At 34.8% G+C, this 18,384-nt stretch overlaps 1 protein-coding gene across 1 annotated transcript in view; it reads right to left on the reverse strand.

The window, feature by feature from the left end:
- SUGT1 (SGT1 homolog, MIS12 kinetochore complex assembly cochaperone) overlaps positions 1–18,384 on the reverse strand; it is a 38,345-nt gene that overhangs the window by 3,666 nt on the left and 16,295 nt on the right. The window contains exons 9-12 of the mRNA XM_045566791.1: positions 16,902–16,998; positions 16,049–16,156; positions 7,056–7,146; positions 3,915–4,096 (exon numbers count right to left, since the gene is read on the reverse strand). Of these exons, the coding sequence (XP_045422747.1) occupies positions 3,915–4,096; positions 7,056–7,146; positions 16,049–16,156; positions 16,902–16,998 (478 nt within the window). The remainder of the gene's footprint in view (positions 1–3,914; positions 4,097–7,055; positions 7,147–16,048; positions 16,157–16,901; positions 16,999–18,384) is intronic.

Raw genomic sequence — 18,384 nt, forward strand, 5'->3', positions numbered from 1 at the left:
TATTTAGTATAATATCGAGCAACCACTTAAAAAGCTATCCAAACAAGATCCACTAAAAACACCATAGACAAATCAAAATGAAATTCTAAAAACCATTCATGTAACCCACAGAAAAGCAAGAAAAAACAAAACCAGAAATAAAATAGAACATAAAACAAAAAATAAAATGGTAAACTTAAGTATTAACATATCCATAATTACATTAAATATAAATGGTCTGAATACAAAAACTAAGAGATTGGCAGAGTGTATTTTAAAAAATGACCCAATTACATGCTGTCCATAAGCAATTCACTATAAATAGAATGATATAGGCAGGTTGAAAATAAAATGATGGAACAAGACACATCATGTTAAAAAATTAAAAGACAGCAGAAGTAGCTATATTAGTATCAGCAAAGAAAATTACCAGAGCTAAAACATGGCATTAAATAATGATAAAAGGGCCAATCTACCATGAGGACATAACAATTATAAATGCTTATGCATCAAGCAACATAAGTGAAAGACGTGAAGTAAAAACTAACAGAACTGAAAAGGAGAAATAAACAAATCCATAAGGATAGCTGGAGACCTTTTCTCAACAATTGGTAGAACCAAAGGACAGAAAATCAGCAAGGATATAAAGAATTCAATAAGATCATCAACCAACAGAATCTAATAGACTTTTATAGAACACTACATCCAACAGCAGAATACACATTCTTTTCAAGTGCCCATGGAACATACACTTTGAGAGACCAAATCCTGGACAGTAAAACAAACATCAATAAACTTAAAATAATTCAAATCATAACAGAGTGTGTGTTCTCCAACCACAATGGAATAAAATTAGAAGTCAGTAACAGACAACAGGAAAGTCTCCAAACACTTGGAAACTAAACAACACATTTCTAAATAATCCACAAGTCTTAAAATTCTACATAATCTCTTCCAAAAAATAGAAGAGGATGAACACTTTTTAATTAATTTTATTAAGTTAGTAGTACCCTGATATCAAAACCAGACAAAGACACAACAATAAAAGAAAATTACAGACCAATATCCCTCATGAAAATAGACACAAAAATCCTTAACAAAATTAGAAAATAGAATTGGGCAATATGTAAAAAGAATTATATACTATGACAAAGTGGGGTTTATGCAACGCTGGCTCAATACTCGAAAATCAATCATATTTATCATAAAATCATCATATTAACAGGCTAAAGAAAAATCACGTAATTATATCAATCAACACAAACCATGTGACAAAAAGTCAACATCTATTCAGGTTTTTTAAAAACTCTGAAAAATAAGAATAACAGACCTGAACAATGTACAAAATATTTACAGTTAGTATTATACTTAATGGGTAAAAGACTAAACTCCTAAAATAAGTGAGTTCAGCAATGTCACAAAATAAAAAAAAATTAATAAAACTTAACTGTATATCTAGATACTAGTAACACATACATGAACATCAAAATTAAATACACAACACAACTTACAATCACTCAAACAAAAAAAGATTTAAATACTCAAGTATAAACCTAACAAAACATGTAGAACTTAAAATGTCAAAAACTGCACAATGCTGATTGAAAAAATCAAAGAAGATTTAAATAAATGGATTGGGAAATTCAATACAGTAAAGATGTCAATTTTCTCAAGTTGATATAGAGTTTAATGCAATTCCTATCAGGATTTTTCTGTATATGGGAAGACAAAAGAATTAGACTAACTAAAAATTCTGAAAATGAAGAATAAAGTTGAGGAATGAGTCTGTTCAATGTCAGACTTATACAGCTATGGTCCAAGACTGGGACTGACAGAAGAACACACACAGATAAATGGAACAGAATGGGGAATCCAGAAATAGACTCACACAAATACGCTCAACTGATTTTTGAGAAAGGTGCAAAAGCAATTCAACAGAGGAACGACAGCCTTTCAACAAATGGTATCAGAGTAACTGAACATACTAGTAGCCTCCGTTCCAAAATGGAATCTTGACTTAAATCTCACACTTTAAAAACTCAAAATACATCATGGACTTATAAATATAATATGTAAAACAACACTATTTTTTATTTTTAAAAAAATAGGAGAAAAAGCTTTGAGATCTAAGACTAGGCAAAGAGTCCTTAGACTTGACACCAAAAGCATGATCCATCAGTGGAAAGACTGCTAAACTGGACTTCCATCAAAATTAGATACTTTGGCTCCATGAAAGACCCAGTTAAGAAAATGAAGAGGCTGGACGTGGTGACTAACACCTGTAATCCTAGCACTTGGGGAGGCCGAGGCAGGAGGATTGCTTGAGCTCAAGAGTTGGAGACCAGCCTGAGCCAAGAGTGAGACCCTGTCTCTACAAAAAAAATAGAAAAAAATTAGCTGGGCACGGTAGTGAACACCTGTAGTCCCAGCTACCGAGGAGGCTGAGGTAAGAGGATTGCTTAAGCCCAGGACTTTGAGATTGCAGTGAGCTACGATGACGCCACTGTACTCTAGCCTGGGCAGCAGAGCGAAACCCTGTCTAAAAAACAAAACTACAGACTAGGAGAAAAAATATTTGCAAACCACCTATCTGACAAAGATTTGCCAGATTAGTGATCACCAGGGACTAAGGAGGGGTGAGGATGAGGGGATGAGGGGAGTACAGCTATAAAATGACAATATGAGGGATCCTTGGAATCCCTGGAAATGTTCTGTATCTTAACTGCTGACATCACAATTGTGATATTGTACTATAGTTTTGCAAGATGTTTCCTTCTGAGGAAACTATGTAAAGGGTACTAGGAATCTCATTTCTTACAGCTGCATGTGAATCTATAATTATCTCAAAATAAAACGTAGGCCAGGCCCGGTGGATCACGTCTGTAATCCTAGCACTCTGGGAGGCGAAGGTGGGAGGATGTGAGGCCAGGAGTTCGAGAACCAGCCTGAGCAAGAAGAACAAAACTTTGTCTATACAAAAATCAGAAAAATTAGCAGGGTGTGGTGGTGTGCACCTGCAGTCCCAGCTACTCGGGAGGCTGTGGCAGCAGAAGCAGTTGAGCCCAGGAGTTTGAAGTTGCAGTGAATTATGATGATGCCACTACACTCTAGCCGGGCCAAAAGAGCGAGACTTTGTCTCCAAAAAACGTTTAATCAAAAAAATTTTAAATCACTAGCGAAAAGCACAATCATGACCAGTTATGTATATGGAATATCTGAGCCAGAACTACACTTATTAACTACGTATCAAATTATTAAATAATAATTTTAAGTTTCAACTCTGAATATGAATCCCTTAAAAGAAGAGAGTAACTTTTCCAGAGCTACTAGTAAAAGTCATATGCTTGTATCTTCTTCTTTTTATAGAGATGGGATCTTGCTATGTTGCCTAGGCTGGTCTAAGAATGAAAATCTCAAAATTTAAGGCCTAACTCAAGAGGTACTTATGCTGTCCTGGCAAAAAGCTTGAATTATCTTAAAGAGGAATTATTAAACCAATAAATACTAATGTGTACCTTCTACTTGCCAAATACTGTTTTTGAAGTTTCTCTTCTATATGCTCCATCTCTGACATTGGGACTACGTATGATTCCAGAAGGTGAACAATGGAAAATCATCCAGCTACTATGTTATATTCAACTAAGATAACTCCGTATCAATCACTGTAACCTTGGTATTTCTTAGCTTTCCAAGCTTTAACTCACTGATAAAAAAATATTTATTCGGAACAAACCACTTGTTTTTCACGTCTTCCACAAGTATTCAACTTCCTCAACGATTACTCTAAGTTTAGAGTAAGAAGAATTGCTCAGAGAAAGCCTATTCAAAGGGTCTCCCAGCTGTAGTACATGCAATTTGGTCTCACATTACCTAATTTTTCTTTTAAAATGTCCAATGTGCTCTCATAATATTTGAGAAAAAATTTATGTTCTTACAAATGATTTGTTCATGGCACGTTTAACTTCATCAGAACCATCTGAATAGATCTGCTGAAATAATTTGTTTAAAGCTGCATCTCCCTCCAACTTCTCATTCTTTTCTTCTTCTTTGATCTCGCCAACCAATTTATCCCAATTTCTTGTATAATGAGATGATGATGGATATAGATTCTTTACATCTATGAAGTAAAAAGAGGCAGAAGTGATTAATCAACATGTTTTGATTATGTCAAGAATATGTAAACTTTGTGATCATGGTGTACAGAACATCTCAGCTAATAGTTTAGCTCACTGAATTTTATGTTTGCAGTAAGTATCTTTCTGATACATACATCAATAACTAGATTTACATTTTTAAAAACTGAATCAGCGTAATGTAAAATCTGGGAATTTCTTTTGAGCAAAGTTAACTCAATAAAGCACAAACTTCGGCACATCACACAAAATTAGATTAAAAACAGATTCTTCATGGTAACGGGAAATTGGATGAAAATATGCAGCAACTTTTATAGTTACAGAAAAGTTACAAAAATAGTAATTCTAAAAATAAAAGTTCTTTCTTAAAAAAAGATGCTTAAGAAATTTATCTTTTAGATAAGATTTTAATATATGTTAAGCTGTGGCTTTTTAAAAGGTATTTATGTATTTTTCTGAGTAGAAATAAACTGAAAATATAATCATTCATATTACAGTGAGTTAAGACTCCATCCTCTCCCCACATTAAAAACATAAGATTATTTCAATAGGCAACAACAATAAGGAATTCCTCAATGTTAAAAAATACTACTTGATAATCTAGAGTTCAATGCCCACATCACGCACACATAGAAAACAACAGTATTTGTAGGGCACACTGGGGAAAACAGAGGCTGCTTGCAGCCAGAGAGGCTAATGGCCCAGAGGCTCAGGGCATTGACAAGACTGCTCCAAAGACCAAGGGCACCAAGATCTTGGCACAGAAATAATTTAAAAATAACAAACTGACCTACTAGCTCTAAGAGCAGCTCTGTTCATGGTCCAATGGAAATATAATAACAGGCACAAATGTGAGCCACACATATAGTTTTAAATGTCTTATAGCCACGTTACTAAAACAAACACAAAAATCAGGTGAAATGCATTTTAATGCATTAAACCAACTTTCTCCCTGCCCAACCCCCTCAAAACAAAATTAAAAACTCCAACACCACCCTGCAGTTTTATTAAGGGCAAGTATATTGTTTTAAAAATTCTACCCAGCTACCCTCTACTAGAAATCCCTCTGTATTTATACATTCACACTAGTAGCCAAAGAAAACAAAAAATGCATGCCATTATAAGTTAAGAGCCTGGGAAACATGGATTTAATTAATCCTAATGCTGACTCCCAGAAAGGATGGAAACAGAGGTTTTTAATCTCCACTTTACAGATAAGAAAGCGGGCCCAGATAGGTTAAGTGACTTGTCTTTATCTGTAGCCTTCAGCTTGCAGTACATAGGAATCTGACAAGCATATTAATTCCTTATAAAAACATAACAGGACAGGAAGAATTGCACCTTGAATATCTACAGGTGTTAAGTTTACAAAAAACTTGATAACTATAACACTAAAAAATCTTGATCTTTAATCTCAGAAAAACTTTGACACCTGGAGATGAACTGAGAGATGAGTAATCTAACTTCCTTGATCATTAATTACAATGTCAAATAACTATACAGATATGTCAGCAGAGACTGCTTCCATTGTTAGAAAATGACACAACAAGCAGTATCACACAAGGGGTTAAGAGAGGAACTGATCCAGACTGTGAAGACCTGGATTTTAGTCCTACATAACAAGACCTTCTGGGTGACTTTTGGCAAGATGCTTAATCTTTCTGAGTCTGTAAAGTAGGAGGAATATAATATGGGCTGCCTATTATGTAGGGCAGTTATTAGAATTCAGTAAAATACTACATTTAAAGCAAATTAAGAAAAAAAAAAAAAAGCTCTGTGCTATCTACAAACCTCAGTCCAAAAATCTTTAGGATTCAGTATCAAGAGAAGCATACAACATCTTTACTATGTTTTCCAAGTAAAGTATGATGCAGACACTTAATTGAATACCCTAAATATCAACTAGGACTATTTCTGTCCTTAAAAAGTATCTGTTGCTGTCAATATCCCAGTTTTGCTAATATACTATAGACTAGTTAAGCTGTTATCACTGGGAGAAGCTTGGTAAAGGGTACATCGGAACTCATTTCTGCAACTTCTGTATGAGTTTTAAAATGTATCTCAATAAATAATCATGCACACAAATGATGTGCTGAATAACTAACTTGATGTTTTCTAAAAGATGCTACAAGGGAATATGTTTTAAAAGGGAATATGTTATAAAAAAAGTCAAAATCTCCAAGTAGCCAAGCCAAACTGCTAGCTTGTTTCAGTTATCAAATCAAACCATTACCTCTAATAATCAAAAAGAAATTTCTCTCTATTCATTAATGAGGCTATTGCCATAAACTATAACCTTAGGTTGTAGTTCTAAGAGTGACCTGCAAATTTATCCATTTGAAAAATGCTTATCTGCTTATAACATAGCTTAAAATTGACCTCAAAGTTGTCTGTCTTAACCTAGTTTTCTACCCTTCTTGTAGGCTTTTCTAAGGCCTTATTACCTGTTTGTATCCATCTCTAAATCAGCAATATAGTGAAATAGGCTAGACACTTTACTCTGTGAAGCCCTGAAATTCCAGGAAACTAGAGTTGACAATATTAGAAGGAATAGTAAGAAATAAATCGAGAGGGGGAGGGCAGAGAGGGAAATATATCAGCAGGATAAATTAATTAACTTGCTGCCCAAAAAGCAGCAACAGGAAAGGCCAACACACAAAAATAAACAATCTCCAACTGATGTTATAAACTTGACATGGTAAAGAATAAATTCCAAGTCCCTCTAGGATTTTGCTGCCATTTGTATGTATTCTTAGGAGCTTCAGAAGTTTGAGCCTTCAGAAGAAAGACTACTTTGTATTCATCACAGAGCAACCTTATTATACTCCATGTATCTTAACTTGGGAACATAAATAATGAAAGTAGAAAGAATACTCATTACTATTTAATTTCAATTACACAACACAATATGAATTTAAAGCTCATCAAGACCAGAAAACAAACCTGCTATGAACTGTTTTGGCTTAGACACATCTCCTTGCCCCTCTAGTGTTTCCCATCGAACAGCCTCTGGCTTTTTCATTTTAATTTCAATCTGGAGGAAACGCCAAATAAAATCCATTATTCAATGTAAAATACACAATACAGTAAAAAATGCAATTGTCTTAAGTCATCAAAGTTTTATAAGAATTAAAAGTGTCTTGAATAGTTTTCTTAAATTATACAAGGTTAAATTTGAACAACTATGAAACAATTTATTTTGTTTTTACACTTCAAATTCACCCTTCAAAAAACAACATACAGACTATACAAGCTACAATTAAGAAGAGTCTTGAAATCTATGCTTTTTTCCTTCTAGAGCAGTGTTCTCAACCAAGAGGATTCTGCCACCCTGGGGATATTTGGCAATGTCTGAAGACACTGCTGGCTGTCCTAACTAAGGAGGGGGGTGGGTACTGACATCTAGTGAATAGAGACCAAGTATGCTACTAACCATCCTATAATGTACGGGGCAGCCCCCCACAACAAAGAATTATCCAACCCAAAATGTCAATAATGCCACCACTGAGAAATCCTGTTCTAAAAGAATTACTGTATTTACATGTACATTAATTTGTTTTAGAATGGAGAAATTTCATTGTATAAACATAATCAATGCTGACATTTTTACATTCATTCATTCAACGAATTATTACTAAACATCCACTATGAGAAGTATAGTCTTCAGGACTAGGGGAGATTTTAAAAATATTAAAGACACATTCTTTGTCACTTGGAAGTATTGAGACACTTCAAGAGAGTTAGTGAAGAGGCAAATAAATGTTCTACAAGCTCGAGAGAGATCATACCTGCTTGTGAAGAGGAAAGATTCCACAGCACCTTGAAGGGCTTTGGGGGATAGGAGCAAGAGTGGAAGGGGTGGGTCTATAGAGGCAAAAGGAATGGCCTAAACTTGGAGCTCTAGGGTATGAAAGGACACAGTGCATCAGGGAGTACAGAGAAAACCAATTTGCCTCAGGTCCAGGATTTATGTCAGAGCAGTGAAAAATACAGATGGAAAAAGAGGTAGAAGGCTGACTATGAAGAGCTTCACACTAAGTTCACTTATTAAAATGAAAAGTTAATGGCATCCTAATAGCATCTAAATCAAGGCTGGTCCCCTAGAGCCTACCCTTAGCCCTAACACACACTCACACAGCATTTATACATAACCTTTTGTTTTCCTTATTCATGTAATGCTCTCACTCCCATTTTTAGCCTGGCAAAAATCAGCACTTTTAGTGCAAATATTAAAGTATACACAGTAATAAACATACGAATCAAATTAGCATTTTATATTCCAATATTTTATCTATGAAAAGGATCATTACTCTTGTAAATAAGAAAAAAATCAAAAGACAGATTTGACCAAAAAAAAAAAAAAGGCCCCTTAGCTTCTTTATATCAGATAATTCATTTGAACCAGCAATTTCTGGTAATCTTTCTACTTTCTTTCTTTTTTTCTTTTTTTTTTTTTTTTTTTGAGACAGAGTCTCATTTTGTTGCCCGGGCTAGAGTGAGTGCCGTGGCGTCAGCCTAGCTCACAGCAACCTCAGACCCCTGGGCTTAAGCGATCCTACTGCCTCAGCCTCCCGAGTAGCTGGGACTACAGGCATGAGCCACCATGCCCGGCTAATTTTTTTTTTTTTGTATATATGTTTTTAGTTGGCCAGATAATTTCTTTCTATTTTTTTAGTAGAGACGGGGTCTCACTCTTGCTCAGGCTGGTCTCGAACTCCTGACCTCGAGCGATCCACCCGCCTCGGCCTCCCAGAGCTAGGATTACAGGCGTGAGCCACCGCGCCCGGCCTACTACTTTCATTTAGAAAGACAACACTCAAAATTTGTATTTTAAAATACCTTAACAAAGCCACAACGGAGAAACCTGCTAATATTTTTAATCAGACATGGAGTGATGGTACCTGGAATATGTGGTCTATGAATGTCTATTTTTATTTAAGAGCACAGAAATGTAACAATTGTTTTCATAATTAAAAAAAAAAAAACATGAAACCATGAAATAAATGTCACTGGGGCAAGAGCAAAGAGTATAGATAGTATCTTTAATGTAATTTACATGCTTAAATTCTATATATATAAAAATAAATACATCAAAACAATCTCTAGAATTGTCTAAAGTGAACTATGATTGATTTTTATAAGGTAAAATACTACCAATGTTTTCTCATACATAGTATGAAGTGATAGTACTCTGGTTACTTTGTCACCTCTGGGATATTTATCAAAAGGGGAGAGAAATCCAAAGACTAGCAATGACATGGCAACAGTTACTGAAAAGCGCTATTAATGTGATCCTAAATTTAAAACTGCACCTTACTCCTTTAATTTTCAATTCTTCTGGAAATGAGGGCCTGGAAAGCAGTGTATACATCATCACACTAAACTTGGCCACAGCGCACCAAATATTCACACTTCATGTTCCTGTACTATGTATGCACTGTCTATAAAAAGCTCACTGTTTCAAAGAATAGCACAGATTAGCACTCACATCTACTGAAAGCTACTATAACCTGAGTAACTGTGTAGTATGAACAAAGAGGACTTTATTTATAAAGCCAAAGTCAAAGCTCTTAGTAACAACCTGTTTCAGCCAAGACAAGCTGACCTGAACTTAAAATTATACTTAACCCATTCGTTAAAACAGCTGCATGTAATAAATGATTTTTAAAAGGTAAAAAAAAAAGGGATTTCGAGGACCAATTTTCTACGAATTCATTTTTACACCTACTTCACATTCAATGCTTGAACATGGCTTTTTAAAATAAAATTTTAAGCCTTGATGATTCCGGCAAATAATTCTGGACTTATCACCAGTCCAATTTCAGAGATTTCTATTGCCACCATTAATAAACCACTCTATTTTCATTTAAGTCAAAAACACCCTAAAAGTTAACTTAAAACTGATTGTTTGTTGAATCTTGCTCTCATAACGCATGGGGAAGGTTTTCATGGTGCCATAGTAACCCAAAGCCGTATCCACAGGTTATTAATAAGAATCCCTACGGTGCTGGATCATTAGCTCTTAGCATTATATGGATTACCATCCACTGTTAGGGTCTCCTCTGCATAGCAGAGAGTTTATTAATTTTATCCAATGAAGGAACTTCAGATTTAAAGAGAAGTCATTACTCCTAAGCAATCAAGTAAGAAAGATCCAACTTACCACTACACACTGACATGAAGGGATCTTTCCCTGAGACTAAATAGCTGTGGCAATTTATTGGCAAACTTTTGAGAATTATATGCTTCGAGGTCTGTAGTCATTAAATAATGGTTCCCCTAATCTTCAGAATGCAGCCTTCCCAACGTTCTCTTACTCAGTTCTTTGCACATTTTTTTTATTTTTTATTTGAATATATTCATGCAGTACAAGTGCAATTTTGCTACATTCATATATTGCAATGTAGTGCTTCCACGTTTCTGCATATTTAATTGATGTATCAAATCCCTCTATCTTATAATAGAATAGCTCAGTCTTCCTGAGGCCAGACTAATACATCTACCTTCTTTTATATTCAAATCATTTTTTAAAATGCAAAAGATGGTGATGAATCATCTCATTTCAAACATTTACTGAAGTGCCTACTCTGAGCCAGGCACTGCACTGATATATAAGGACAGAGCCTCTGTTCTTCCTAAATTAATCAAGAGACATTCTCATAAAACAATTCTAGTATGTGTTATGTGTATGACAGACTACATACTGGGAAATATCAAGTTACCCAGAAAGAAGTATGCTAAAATGTCATCATGGTGAGTCTGATTCTCCTTTATCTTTTCTAAATTTCTGATGATATGCTATGACATGTATTTATTGCTTTTATAACCTGAATAAAACTCTCATCAGGATAAAATAATAAAGACAACAGCAGTAACATTTACTGAGCACTTATTACATACCCTATGTACTAAGTGCTTCACATACATCATCTCACTTAATAGAACCACCACATAAAAGGAGATTACTTATCCACATTTTAGAGATGAGTGAGTCCAGGGATGAAATAACTTGCAGGAAATGCCTTTTGCGGCTAGAATTTTTACTTATTTCCTGAGAAATAAGCAGGGGTTGAGAACAAGACCAAAACAAATCAGCTGTGTAATTAGAGAAGAGTCACAAACAGGTGCCATTTGTTGGATACATGAGCATAAACAAGTAACTTAATCTCAGTGAGAATAATAGGGCCTACCTACTGTACAGGGTTCCTATGAGAATTAAATGAGACTACATATGAAAAGAATATAGCACTTGGCCGGGTGCAGTGGCTCACGCCTGTAATCCTACAACTCCGGGAGGCCGAAGTGGGTGGATTGTTTGAGCTCAGGAGTTCGAGACCAGCCTGAGAAAGAGTGAGACCCCGTCTCTACTAAAAATAGAAAGACATTATATGGACAACTAAAAATATACATAGAAAAAATTAGCTAGGCCTGATGGCGCATGCTTGTAGTACCAGCTACTCGGGAGGCTGAGGCAGGAGCATCACTTGAGCCCAGGAGTCTGAGGTTGCTGTGAGCTAGGCTGACGCCACGGCACTCTAGCCTGGGCAACAGAATGAGACTCTGTCTTAAAAAAAAAAAAAATACATATATATATATATACACACACACACATATATATATATATATATATATCACTGCGTCCAGCAAATAACTAACAAATGAATGGTATTATTATGATCTTCATCATCATTATAGTCACCTGAAAAACCCGGGTTTTTCATCTGAGTTCAGTTTCTCTCCCTATAAACTAGAAATAAAAATACCTATACCATGCAGTAATTTTGAGAATTATATAATACATAATATAGCATCTGGCATATGATAAAACAGTCAAAACAACTATTGTAACTCTTCACAGGTCAAACAATATGGGACTGGCTAAATAAGCTACTGTACATGCATACAATAAAATACTTTGCTGTAGAATATTTAAGGGCATGATAAAAATATCCACCATGCATGATTAAGTTTAAAAAGACAGATACTATGAGCCAGGTACAGTGGCACATGCCTCTAATCCTAACTGTTCTGGAGGCTGAGGTGGGAGAATCGCCTGAGCCTAGGAGTTAGAGACCAGCCCGGGCAACAGAGTGAGATGTCATCTCAAAATAAAAACAAACAAAAAAACCAGATACTATGTACAGTAAAATCCTTCTTTTAAAAATATTTTTACTTCCCATGATTCCAGGCCTTCATGTTTTATATTGTATGACACAGAAAAATTACTTTGACTAAAAATAGGACTATAAGAACATTCTGCAAGGGCAAATTTACCCCAAAGGACTGAGCATTCTTATTCTTAAAGGAAATAAGTATGAATTTTTAAAATGAACATAGTATAGCTACTATTCACAATTGTGACAAGAGAAAATTGTCATGAAATTAACAAGATGGGATGAAAGAAACACTACAGTTTAATTTTTAAAAAAAATGGGTTAACAGGTGGACATGAAAACTTGTATTTAATAAAACGTAGAAATAACTATCAGATACTGAAAAAATATAAATTCTGCTCAAAAACATTAGATATTACATTGTGAAATATTTAGTTAGGTAATGCTATTTTGGCTGGGCTCAGTGTGGCTCACACCTGTAATCTTAGTACTTTGGGAGGCTGAGGCAGGAGGATTGCTTGAGGCCAGGGGTTTGAGACCAGCCTGAGGAACATAGCAAGACCTCATCTCCACAAAAACAATACAAAAATTACCCAGGCATTGTGTCATGCACCTGTAGTCCCAGCTACTTGGGAGGCTGAGGCAGGAGGATTGCTTGAGCCCACGAGCTGGGGGTTACAGCGTTCATGTTAATTTGCTCCTGCCTGGGCAACAGAGCAAGATACTGTCTCTTTAAAAAAAAAAAATTCTTAACAGGTCCCACATACAAATTTTAGTACCCTCAACTATTTGACCTTCTGAGTGGTTTCCCAGAAATGGTGGATTTTCCCCAAGACAAAGGAGCTGAGATGCTGAAGGCCCCAGGGCAGACTTCCTGAAGCCAAGATTCACCACCCCTCCCAACCTGCCCCCCCAAGCAGGTAGAGTTACACCCCAAGGCAGGTGGCCCTTCCCTTAAAAGCCCAATATCTCCCTTAGAGAGGGGGATTTGAGGCAGTTTCTCTTGCTCTCATCGGTTGTCTTAAAAATTCCTTTCTTCCTTGGCAATTCTCCTTGTCTCAATTATTGGACCTTAGTGCAAGGAGCAACGGGACCTAGGCCGAAAACCCCTTGCAGTTTAGACAGTTCATTAATTTAAGGGCCTTACCTCTTCCTATTTTCATCACAAATTATATTTCACTCAAATTAGTAACACTTAACCATGGCTATAGGTGGATATGCAATATTAATTCAACCTTGAAGGTGTGAAAGAAAATAGGATTCTCAAAAGCAAACAGCCCTCTTAAGCTGCAGATTTTACAGAATCTCTAATTTTAAGCAGATTCTCCTAAGCAAAATGTACCCTTTTTTCAATTCACACAGACTCAAGACATCTCAATAGGAATACATTCAAGACATTTAAACACATGAAAAACAAATTATTTCAGTACTCTTCCCTGTCAGGGTCATCACTAAGTAAGCCTCAGTAACCCAGATATTTTATTTTCAGTATTTTAACACTGTCTCCCTCTGCTGTACAAAAAAAGAATTCAAACATTTCATCATTTATTTCTCTTAAGATACAATTAAGAAAAATTCTTCCAATGTTTCCTATGAAATACAGCTTAAAAGGTAGAAGTTTTATATACATGTACGTATAAAAATGTGGATCTTCCAGGGTCAAGACAAGAAAAATAAGCATCCTTTACAATACATCCTTAGAATCTAAGTTCTTCAAATCAGAACTTAGAAAAACCTAAGCAAAGAAGTACTAGTTTTGGTTGGCAGTCAGAAGTAAAAGTATTGTCTCCTGGGCTAGGCTGAACAATTTAGTACTTGGGGAAAGCACTTGAAGTCCTTGAACCTCAGTTTTTTTCCCCCTACCTGTAAAACTAAGAATAAAAACATTTACTCCACCAATGTCATAGGTCTAACATCAGAATCCAACTGAGATTCATTAATCGAACAAATATTACTGAGCACCCCCTATGTACAATGCACAGGGAGAGAGCTGCCAAATTTAGCAAATAAAAATACAGCAAATATTTACGCTACAAAATTATGCACTGTTTTTCTGAAATACAAACTTAACTGGGCATCCTGTACTTTTTTTGGCAACCCTAACTGGGGCACACACAAAGATACAAAGACATGCTTCTTATCCTCAAAAGACTTACATAGGTACAAAGAATATAAAATGTATATATAAGCAAGGAACTATACAAGGAAGAAAAGTGGTTACGTAGCATTTAAAGGAAAAGGGACAAAAAAAGCAAACTGGGAACACATTAAGGTGGGTTGAGGAAGGGTTAAAAACAAGAAACACTAGAAGGAGAATAAAAGCAAGAGATCAGACTACTTAATTACATCCTCAACTCTAGCCATACAGATGTGTGCATTTAACACACATACTATGTTTTTCCACAAGTACATGGGGTAGCTCAGTAATATAAGTTCTTAAATCATTTATCATCTATTCATTCATACAAATCAATTTACATTTAAATTACTTCAAATGGACATGGATTAACAATCTCTTGATAGAAATATACAAAAAAATGAAACTCATAATTTTCTGACCTGCCTCATTCTCAAATCTTCCTAGAGTTTTGTGCTTGATTAAATTCTATTAAGCAAATTCCTCACTTACGTGGATAGGGCCAGTGACAGACTAAAATCCTGATAAGATTTCATCCCTTTTCTCACTTTGTATTGTCCCAAGCAGCTGTTTCATAAATCTGCTTCATTAACTACCAGCTTTGTTCTTGGCAATCTTCAAATAAATAGGCAGATCTTTTCTAATTAGATGCAAAAAAGTACTTCTATACTTTGCACTTCCTGCTCCAATCCTGTGCAGCTGTCCTCTTCTTCCTGCAGGCCCAGTCACCATTCTTCATGACACAAGCTGACCCTGATCCTGTACCATGATAGGAAACCTCACATGTTCTTACAACTTAATAGCATACATTGTAGGATCTGTGTATACAAAAAGTGTAATGGAAAAAGCCTACCTATAGCATTCATTCCCATTAACTCATTTATCAAATACCTACACACAATTTTACAGCCGAAAGGCTTTCTTTTGGAGCTTATTTAGTCTATACCCCTCATTTCACACATGATGAAAATTCAGTCCTATAATCATTTTGTGATGAGACTAAATTCACAGGACAAGCAAAAAGTCAGAGTCAGATTTGATTTTCAGTTCAGTACTTTCCCACTAAGTTGTACCACTACCTGTATCTTTTGAGTGAGAGTTGAATATTTGGTGAATATTAATTTCATTGTATATTTTTACTTCTTTCTGAAAATATAAAGGAATCTAAAAATTACAGTTACTGAAACTATAAATTATTATTCCCTCATAGTAAAGTAACCTAAAATTCAGCTTAATTAAAAAACAAAACAAAAAAGCAGATTCATCTTCATAGTGGTTTATATTTTGAAATGCATGAGGTAGGTGAGAAAAGTATTTGTACATCAAACGGACCAAACGGACAAGGTTCAAGAGAAAAGACATTGTCAGTATCCAATCTTAACAGGCTAATTTTTATATCTAGCCTTTTTTTTTAAATCCTCTTTAATGAAAAGTATTACTTATCTTAATAAAGTCCACAAATATCACACAAGCTAAGCAGATATTTATACTTCACTGTACTAGTATTCTGGGGGTAAAAGAACTCTGGTACTCAAAAATTATCATTTTTATATACCTGTCCCTTTTAATTTAAAGATACGTGGCTGGAAGGATGTATAAGTTTATTAATCACATGGGTAATTAGTTCACCAGTATTTCTATATTCTGAAAATATTATTTGTGATAACCCTTTTGAACTGTCTTACCTTTGTTGAAAGTACTTTAAATGTGCTCTGTTCTGGTATTATAGGATAAAGAAGTCTGAGTTTCAAATTGTAATCCTCTCCAGATGGAAGTTTCACCAAAGCAGACAACTAATGAACATAAAATAATCACATTTTGTAAATTTATATATGATGGGTAAAATACTTAACGTGACTAATATAGAACTTCAGTAATGTTGCAAATTATTTTAAACACTTTAAATGAAATGTCAAAATAATCTTTTTTTCCCAAACTGGCATCCTTCAGGTGATTTCTCATATACATAATTAAATAGCAGAAAAGAATATGTTTCATAATATTTATCACATATTTAACATTTAAATTTCAAGAAAACAATACAAGAGTAAAATCATAGAGTATATAACAAAAAGAAACTACTCATGTACAAAACATAATTCTACCACTACCACTCAAATTATCTATCATGAGGTTCTCTACTAAATGATTAGAAACCAAGTTATTAAAAGTCATACTCATTTAACATGGTTAGTAAATTCTAAGACATGCATAAATCAAAGAACTAGACCTTTTTCATGAAGTATACCACACAAGTATTACCAAATCACATCATCTTACTAATGTCAACCAAGTTCTGTTTTGAATTCCACATTTAAAGAAAAAAGTGTATACCTAGCTATAATCTACAGCATACACATTCTTATCTCAAAACTTAAAATGACTCAAATTTAAAAGCAATCTTCAGATTTTATTCAGCATTGTCCATATTATCTCAGGAAGAAATGGCATATATCTGATAAACTGCTTTAGATTATTCTACAATATGCTAAATTTGTAAATAGAATTTAATCTCAATATAAAAAATGGTTCCAAGACCTCTTTTTCTGAAAATTCCACATTTACATCATTCTTCTGAACATTCTTGATCATAAGTGTAACGATTACTTGAGATTCTGTTTGATACCAGTCATACCTATTTAAGAAAAGAAAGAAAAACTTAAAACAGTACTTTTAGTTTTCTTAAAGTTGTTTGTTCGTCAAAATAAAAACTAGTCTGAAAAACAAGAGCTCCACCTTGAGGAACAAAATAGCAAAGTAGCTGTTGATTAACAGAAACAATTTTCTCTAATTTTTCTTGGTCTGTACTAAAGGAAAAAACCCAGTAAGGTAGATGATGTCCAAACTTTCACAGTTGACCTAAATACTTACATGATTTTCTGGGTTCTGACTTACATCTCTAATATTGCTGTGCTCAAGCTAATACTAAGATGAAATTTGTTCGAAACTACTAACAGTTATATACCATCAACAGAGCTTTATACTCTCATTTCAAATGAATACTAAAGATGAAGCAAACATTTCTATCCCTATTTTATGGAAGAGAAAACTTAAGCTCGGAAAGGTGAAGCAATCAGCCAGTCACCAGCAGTGGTACATTGGACCTAAGTCAGCCCGAGTCAACACTCCAAGCTCCTCTAACTGAAGCTGGAAGCAGACTTGAGTAGAGGGAACAAAAGCAAATGAGCCAAAATTAAAATAATAGAAGTTTAACTCACTGTGTCAGGCACAACATTATATATAATACCTTCCTACAATCTGAAGGTACATGGGAAGACTAATGTGTCTAGAAGATTCTAATTATGTGTACCTTTTGAACTGAAAGCTCTAACAACATAGGAATCCTCACTTTCAAATTAGACTAGACTATAAGTCTAGTCCATGAAAGCAGAGCTATTTATCTATCCTGCCACTACTACATTCTCAGACCAAGCACAGTGCCTGCTACACAGTACATTTATAAAGTGTTGGATTACTTTATGCTCCAGACACCTTAATGGTTAAGTGCCCTACCCCTGGTGCTGCTGCGACTAGGGCAAGTCAAAGTTCCTTGTCTACTAGATACCTGGAGTTTCATCCTGTATCATGTATCCTGTAACATGAACAAATTGTTTCAACCTTTCCAAGCCAATTTAGGTAATTATATCAAAAAGCAACCTTGATTAAAGAAATGAACCTCAAGAGCCTCAGTTTTCCTTTGAAAATAAGTGAGGATGCAAAGCTCCAGATCAATGGCTTGTGTTTCTTTCTGTTACAGTCCTAAGAATACAAGTTGTACACATGGCTAATGAATAATTAAAAATAAAATCAAAGCCCTGCCAACTGCTTATTCATTATTGCAACTGCTGCCTTCAGCAATATTAACTTTTAACTCACACACAATGTTCCTATGAAAAATTTACTCCAAATATAAAAGACAGGGCAAGTTACAATTCTGTTAAGCCTACTACTAACCTATTTACCTGTGTAATAACATCAATTTAACTGGAAAAAACTCTCCTTCATATATGCAAAAGTGACA

The sequence above is a fragment of the Lemur catta genome, chromosome 13, assembly GCF_020740605.2.
Source record: "Lemur catta isolate mLemCat1 chromosome 13, mLemCat1.pri, whole genome shotgun sequence".
In the NCBI taxonomy this organism is placed as follows: Eukaryota; Metazoa; Chordata; class Mammalia; order Primates; family Lemuridae; genus Lemur; species Lemur catta.